The sequence below is a fragment of the Capsicum annuum genome, chromosome 2 (assembly GCF_002878395.1).
Source record: "Capsicum annuum cultivar UCD-10X-F1 chromosome 2, UCD10Xv1.1, whole genome shotgun sequence".
Classification (NCBI taxonomy): Eukaryota; Viridiplantae; Streptophyta; class Magnoliopsida; order Solanales; family Solanaceae; genus Capsicum; species Capsicum annuum.
The window spans coordinates 99,505,887-99,514,240 of NC_061112.1; the positions used below are offsets into that span (position 1 = coordinate 99,505,887).

The following is an 8,354-nucleotide window of genomic DNA, read 5'->3' on the forward strand; positions in this document are numbered from 1 at the left end:
TTGGCTGCTATGTCAAATGTTTTGTCTGTCTATAGTATAGAGACAGCAGAATTAATCTTTGACACACACAATATGATAATAACCATCAAAGATGGACAGGACTTAAAAGGGAATACACTAGCCAGTGAGAGTCACCAAACATCTCTACGGACCACTTTCCAAAGAACACTATTGCCTCGACTTGTTCGAGGTAAACTTGATTGCCTTGATCCCCCAAAACTATTAATAAACCATCACAAATTCAGGAAATCAGGACAAAAAACAGTACGAAACGGTACAAGGATGATAGTTCTTGCCATAAAACACAAAGATAAACTTCTCTTGGAATTTTTGCTAGCAAGTATTAGAAAGACAAAGAACTCATGTATATAGACAACTTTTTTTACTCATGAATCCATGAAAGTTCACCACTAAGCAGTACGCACCAGATATGCAGCTTGGAAAATTATCTGTTGCACCATAGATGGATTCAATAATTAATCTTCCTCTACCAAAATCGTACAAGGTGGGAAGCCCCATACAACAGGGATTTAACACCAATGTGAATTAGAGTTACATGTTAACCTACTTCATATACAAAGGATTACCCTATACAGCAGCATTGATATCATCAGCTATTCTTCTTCCGCTTTCTCAAATTTGGCATTGCACGAAGAAATACCGAATTGGACTCATAATCATTTTTCTCCATATTTTCTTGGTGTGGTGATACCTTGTGAAAAGTAATATCAGTTTTGTTTAAATCTTGCACAATTTCAGCTGCACCTATCCCTGCTTCACATTGCTTCTCACTCGTTTTCCTCGAGTAGCTAGAAACAAATTGGTTTGAAGCATTACCACAATTCTCATCTCCCAAAGGCTGAGAAGAACTATAAATATCAGAATAATCAACTGATAAGATAGGGCTAGAAGCTTTTATCTCATGCTCCATATCTCCATCATCATTTTCCTCTAAGCAAAACCCACCGCCCATTTTAAGGTACTCCTTAGACAAAAGATCCCCAGAAACAGGATCATAAGTTTCATCAAAACTCGGCTGAACAGTAGATTCCATCTCTGCCAATCCTGTATCGATACCAGCACTTGTTTCAAGGTTTGACAGTTCTTGTAGACAGTAATCATCACTTGCATCATTTTCATTCATCTTGCTAGAATCAGCAGGATAACATTCAGCTATGCCCACATCTGCTCCTGATTCTCTCCTTTCTAACTTTTCAGTAGTAGAATCTCCATCATCTTTGTCAGCTTTGTCAGACTCATCATCTCCCATCTCACTGTCATTCACTATCTTCCGATGGCGCTCTGACTGAAATTTCAATTAGAACGAAATGGAAAAAATATTAGTAGTCATGAACTGGAGAAATCTCAAGTAACTAAAACAGAGATTGATAATAGAGAGAAAGTCCCCTTCCACTGAACAGTGAATATGTACAAAGTGAAAATTACTCGTCATTTTGTTTAAAAGTATGTGGATTTCGTTGAAAATACATGCATATACGAGCAATGACTTCCCTAGAGAATGTTTATATAGCAAATTCTCTATATCACAAATGAATCAAGAATTTCAGACAGTATGCAACCAAACCATGTCATTAACAATTTTCACAGGCAATACGAATCATGAGTACATCACATGCAACAAGATGTCACATGCAACAAGATATTATGAACACCAGAAATATAAGACATGCAGAAACAAAATATCATAACTGTAAAGATAGAACTTCCAGAAGCGGCTTTGAAAGTATTACATCTGAGAGAATGGAGTAATTGAACTCTAATCCTTTTGGATAGTAATTCAGTAGAGGTTAGGGGAACACTAAACAAGGCAAAGGTGAATTGCATTAGCAGCAATGCAATGAGTATCTTCCCTATACAATCACAAAATATAGCATCGAGATGAGCTCTCAAAAGATATTGTTAATGTTTGTAAAATTTCACTCAAAAAGGTGCAGTCATTAAGAATTTAAATACAATTAGTATTGCAGGAAAAGGACTTACTCTTCTTGCTTGATTTGGCTTTTCAACCTTCTCGACTTGTGATTGTTGCTCTATATCATTATCTTTTTCCCCCTCAGAACTTGTTTTGGAGGATCTGAAACAGGGTTTTTTACTTGCCTTTTGCACAGATCGAGCTGTTTCTTTCCGTCCCCCTCCTGTACTACCACTTGATTTCTTACTGGTGTTTTGCTTGCTTCCTGCTCCCTCTGGTGGTTCCAAATGTTCAGGCTGCAGATTCCCTCCTTTCCTTTTTCTTGACTGCTTTCCAACTGATCTTCTTTTTGGTGTAGTCTCATAATCAGAACCAGCAGACTCTAGTCCCCTCGGAGGATCCTCCATCTTTTCCTCATTCATATCATTAGATTCTAATACCCTCTTTTTACAGCTTCCAGGAGCATCTTGTACATTTCCTTCCATTAAATCACTGGATTTGTTCCCTGTCATAAACTTAACAGCCTTCTTTATCCTCTTGCTACGAATTTTGGCAAATCTCTCACTGAAAGAGTAGAAGGCTTCCATTCGAAGTTGTGTCTACATCAAGTAAACAAAGGAACAGTTAAGAGAAAAGATCTTCATCAGAAAAGGTCTATCAGCTTCCTCTTTCTCCAATCAGACAAATTACCACAACATGAATAAAATAGTAAGTGCAGGGCACTCAGAAGCTATACAAAGGTGATGCATTGATATTTTTCTTATCACATAACCCATTCCTTTATTTCGAAGGACATGCCAATTGACATGATTAGTAAATCCATTTTTTCATTTTGGTGGACAATTTTTATAATATATATATATATATATTAGATTTTGATAGCAAGAAAGACTGTTTGAATAAGACAGTGGTTGGTGAATATGCAAAGGGATCAACCTCATGTTTGTTGTACTCTTTCAGGACCGGTACTAGCAATTCATCTGCCTTCTGGCTGCTCCAGCTGAATTTCTCCCAACAAACTCTGCAACAAGCAAATACTCATTAAGAGTTATATATGAATCCTAAATCCCCATTAGACCTTTAGAAGAAAAAAATCATGCACAACTCACTTGCGAAGAACAGAAACATCAGGCTTCCCCCACGCGAAAGGCTCTGTTGACTTGTCAACTCGCGGAGATGTATATGCTGAAATTACACCATTACTCGGAAATGAAGAAGGAATATGCCAGTTTTTACTAATATTTCTCTGTGTAAACAGTCCCAATATAAAGAATGAGTGAGATCAGGTTGTTCCAATCAAATAGACAATACAAATGAAGCAAAAGGGCACATTTGGTTTACATGTTTCTTCATGAAAATCTGCTTCAACTTTTCAGCTCTGTCCTCGGATTTGTGGGCATTTTCATCGGCCGCAGTAGTGCCTTCCAGATTGCTGGTAGAGCTACTCATATCAGGATCACCAACTTTACACCCTCTCTTCCTAGAGCTGGAACCTGCCTGTGCATCAAGCCCCCCGAGAATGGATGGATCTGGCGATTCCACCCACTCCCGAAATTTCTGAAGACCATCTTTCTCAGGAAATGCATTTACAACTTCAATGGCATTAACAATGCCAATCCCACTGCATCATGAAATAAAGAACGGATGATGACTTCCGCATGTCTCAGCCAAACTAAGATGCTTCAAATAAAAGAACTGCACTATCTATTGTCTCCTGATGAGAATATGCAAACAAGACTAATTGCCGGAGTCAAAAAGAGACGTAGAGACAAATGCTTAGCAGGATATAACACTTTATAAAGATCCACAGAAACAGGCTTACCTCACTCCTTCAGTATAATCACTTCCAAGAAGCAATGCCATACGAATTATTTTTTCTCTATCCAACCCAAGCTCATTCTCGACATCCTAATAAACAGCAGATATATGATCATCCACAGGCACTATAAATGAAAGGAGCTATGTTCTCTAAGAAATGAAAATATTGGCCCCATATTATACCCACCAACCTCAAAACTTTTTCTTTTCTTTCTCTGATCTTATTTTTCTTTTTCTTTTGGGTGGGGTGGGAAGTGGCTGTGCTAGTGCTCACGAAAAGAAAAACAATTCCTCTTACTAGAAGCTTAATTTAACAATAGCAATGGAGGCTAATAAAATCGTTTCTTTTTCTGGTTAAGAAAATGACCTAAACAAGTCTTACTGTAGAAACCTAGTTGCAGAAAGATAAACTTAAGGGAAGGAAGAGTATTTAAAACACTAGTGAATTGATGATGAACCTTCATAAAGTAAGTCTCCACATATTTGCGATCATCAAAAATATTCTTGTAGACACTTCGAGCACCAAACAAGAACGCATCAGAGTCGTCAGTAACCACACCATCAACAAGATTTGTAAGTTCCATGTAAGCACACTGGGCTTCAGCTTCCATTGGAGCTATGATATATGGCAAGCCAAACATTTGGAGCAACTCCTAACATAGAGAAGGATGTAAATCAGATGAATTGAACAAATAGTAATACTGTATCACCATAAGGAAAAAGAATTGAGGACAACAAAAAGAAAGATCACTCCGGACCAGTAATCTGGAGCAGGAAATAGAAAAGGTACTTTTTTAAATGAAAAGATATATCTATTATAAAAATTTGTTCAAAGATATTTCTATAATCTATGTATAAGCCTAAGTCCCTAAGCATGTAGGCTTCTATTTCTGTAAATACACACAAAGCCACTAAGTGAAAAACAGTCGTGCGCATTTCAGATGTCAAGTTGATCTTAGCCTCTAATACAAAGCATGATCTTAGCCTAGAAGCATTACATCCAAAAGGCATGATTTCGCCTAGAATCCTCACACCCAAAGAATAAGTTGCAAAAAATCATTGAGATAGATCAGGCTGTATGGCATGGCAATAACAAAACTTAACTGGTATCATTAAGGATCAACTTGTAATCACACCCACCTAGCGCATTCTGGCAAATTGAGGGAAACTAAATAAAATGGCCAAGGAACACCTCAACCAAAAATCCCTACTCCCTAGTGGTAAAACAACTTCCAAGTTCCAACTAATAAAATTTGATATTTGGAAATAAAGTTGGTTTAAAATTGCATCTTAAGAAATACGAAATCATCTAAAACCTACCTGGCAAGTTGGTTTAAAATTGCATCTTAAGAAATACGAAATCATCTAAAACCTACCTGGCACTCTGCAAACATTTCAGAGCTAACAGACTCTGCATTACGCTCAAGCTTTCTCTGCTCATCTCCTAGTTTTTCACGCTCTTTATCCAACACATGCATCTCCCCCTCCAAACTAGCCATCATAACTTTTTGATCTTCTTTGCGACTTACAGAATCCAAATTGCCCAAGAGATCCTTTCCTTCAATTAATGGGCCATCACAAGCACCTTCCTCGTCTAGGTTTTGTGCTCTATTGATATCAGTTATAAAACCCTCAGAGAAAGCTTTGGTGAGTTCTGTTGACTCATGTGTATAATGATGTGCGGCTGCTCCAGATCCATATTGTTGGGCACCAGAGGTTCTTGCATTCGATGATTCATTAAATGTTGATTGTTCAGTAGAAGTAACATCTGAAGCACTTTTTGTGTTACTCGAAACCTCAACAATGGTATCTGCTATCCTTTTTTTAATCATGCCAACCTCTGATCCATCAAGTGGAATGGTTGGTTCCATATGTATGTCACAATGCAAATTTCGGTCGGTGTGACTGGTTGCTTTTTCAAACTGCATATGTCTGTCAGCATGACTGGTTACTTTTTCAATCTGCACATCTCTGTAACCAGAATTAGCTTGAAATTGTTCTCTAGAATGGGTCTTCAAACAGTTATTACTCCCAGTAGTATCCATCTCCTGTACAGTATCATGCAAGTCTGCAGTCTGAATTTCAGATGGTACCTCTTTCTGTTGAAGAATTTTCTGTACCTTTGGACAATTGTTCTCTTGACCAACAGATTCAATACTTATACCCTGTGTAACCATTTGAATAGCTTCTTCGGACATCTCTTTCTCATAAGATTTATCTATATATCTATGATCTCTAAAATCCTCAAGACTCCTCCTTACTGCTTCCTGATAATTGGCTTCTTCTTCCAAAGCACCTTTATAAGCATTTCTTGAATCCAATGGACGTAAGGTAGGCTCCTCGTGAATGTCTAAACATCCTTCTTCCCATTCTATTTCAGCCTCATCATCCATGCCATCTTTCTCCAGTGGAGCCTGACCTTCCCCTTGAGAGTTATTGCTTGGCAAGTCACCTTTCTCTTCAATCACTCCTTCCTCCCACTCAACGTCCGAAGTAGAATCTAGAGACTGTTTCTTTGAGGGGGAATGATCCATAGGAAATTCCATCGCTGGATCACCTGCCACTAAACGCGTAAATATATCATCATCATCACTGGCACAATCATGTTCAAAGTTATCTTCAAAAGATATCTGAATTGTAGTCCCACTTCTCAACTCAGACTCTTCACTTTTGTTGTTTAAACAAGCCTTCCCATCATCATCTGGATTGGACGAGTTCAGATGTGAAATTGTAACAGAGACATTTCCAGGGGTATGTACAGCAGTCTCACTTACAGTAGCCACATGGCTAAAATCTTTGTTTCCGAACATACTATCCTCCTCAATCTCTTTCATCATATCTAAATTTCTCTGTAAATCTCGAGTCATGCGAACACCCATGGCTCTCAGTCTGCTGACTCGAAGATGACCCCTCTCGTCCAGATATGTCTCCACATCATCATTAAATGCCCTTTCAGGTTCAGTCACAACCGATTCCAACACACTACTAGATTTCCTTGTCGAAGCATTACTCGCAGCATTTGCCAAATTATTTTCTGTTTGTACTTCACTTGGCTTCTTACTAGTTTGATCATCCCCAGCAGATGCAAGGACACTGATAAACACCGTCATGCAATTGCTTTTAGTGAACAATGATGATTTAACCAAGAAAGGAGATGAAATGAAAAGAATAACTAGAGTAAAACAAATGATTGTTACATACTCTTTGTCCCCCGTAAAAGATGAGGAAAAAATAAATTCCCTATTTGCTTCAGAAGCAATCCTTGAAGTACGCACACCACCTATTCCCCTTCCAGCAGCAGATTTCTGCACTTCACCTATCTCGCGTCGAAAAGCAACAGTCTTCAGATAAGCTTGTATTTGCAGTTCTGAGAACTTTTCCGGGGCCTGAGAGAAGATTCATCTAGAGAATTAGAATGAAGAAAGATAAAAGAATGTATCAAAAGGAACACATCATCAGTTCTTAACCTTGCCACACCAACTAAAATAATTGAACAATATAACAGATGGAATTGTAAACCCTGTAGCCCTGAAAAGGACTAAAGAATGTTTGAAGTCCACCGTCATAAATTACGTAACATGTAAGGGAAGAACTAACTAAACCATCAACAACAACAACAACAAAAAACCCAGTGTATTCCCACATAGTGGGGTCTGGGGAGGGTAAGATGTACGCAGTCCATACCACTACCTCCGGAGAAGTAGAAAGACTGTTTCCGATAGACCCCCGACTCAAGACAAGGAATAATAAACAAATCCGTAATAAAACATGAAACAAGATGGCATAACATAAATACAACATCCACAAGGAATAGTAAACAAATTCGTAACAAAGCATGAAACAAGATGGCATAACAAGAATAATACACCCACCAAGTAATACCCTACACTAACGACCCAAACTGGCACTAGCCTTCTATCCTAATTCGCGTCCTCCAGATCTTCCTATCTAGGGTCATGTCCTCAGTAAGCTGTAACTGCTCCATGTCCCGCCTAATCACCTCTCTACAGTATTTCTTCGGCCTACCCCTACCCTGCCTGAAAATAGGGCTGGGCATATTTTGGTTTAAACCGAAAAACCAAACCAAAATTTTAATTTAGGTTTGGTTTTTCAATTTTTTGGATCGGTTTTGGTTTTCAATTTTTGAAATTTGGTTAAATGGTTTGGTTTTCGATTTTCCAAAAAAATAATTCGGATAAACCGATTAACCGAAATTCTATAAATAATTAATAATATATATATTTTATTATATATATATATATAATATTTAATATATAATAATATAATACAAATATATAATAGCAACCCTAATAACTAATAAATAATAGCACGCCACACACAACTAACAACATACATCAGTCCAACAGTCGAACAATCGATCGAACCATAGACCGCCGGCGAGATCGTCGTCTTTACAACAACACCAGCGCCAGCGACCAGACAACCGTTGTGGGCTGCAACCTGCAGTGCTGACTGTGGTCTTTCCGGCAGCGACCACTCTTCTGAGTTCCGACTGTTTATGCAAACTTATGCATAATGAAGTTATATATTATGTTAAACTTATGGTTATATCATTTAGTTTCATCCATGTTGAGTTATTTAT

At 38.0% G+C, this 8,354-nt stretch overlaps 1 protein-coding gene across 1 annotated transcript in view; it reads right to left on the reverse strand.

Annotated features, from left to right (window-relative positions):
* Positions 1 to 365: 365 nt before the first annotated feature.
* Positions 366 to 8,354, reverse strand: part of LOC107858809 (DNA repair protein UVH3) — a gene marked incomplete at its 5' end in the record, with an annotated part of 21,851 nt that continues 13,862 nt past the window's right edge. The window contains 9 exon segments of the mRNA XM_016703597.2: positions 366 to 1,306; positions 2,002 to 2,532; positions 2,870 to 2,954; positions 3,043 to 3,179; positions 3,275 to 3,554; positions 3,756 to 3,841; positions 4,210 to 4,404; positions 5,128 to 6,844; positions 6,953 to 7,137. Coding sequence (XP_016559083.2) covers positions 611 to 1,306; positions 2,002 to 2,532; positions 2,870 to 2,954; positions 3,043 to 3,179; positions 3,275 to 3,554; positions 3,756 to 3,841; positions 4,210 to 4,404; positions 5,128 to 6,844; positions 6,953 to 7,137 — 3,912 coding nt within the window. The 3' untranslated portion in view covers positions 366 to 610.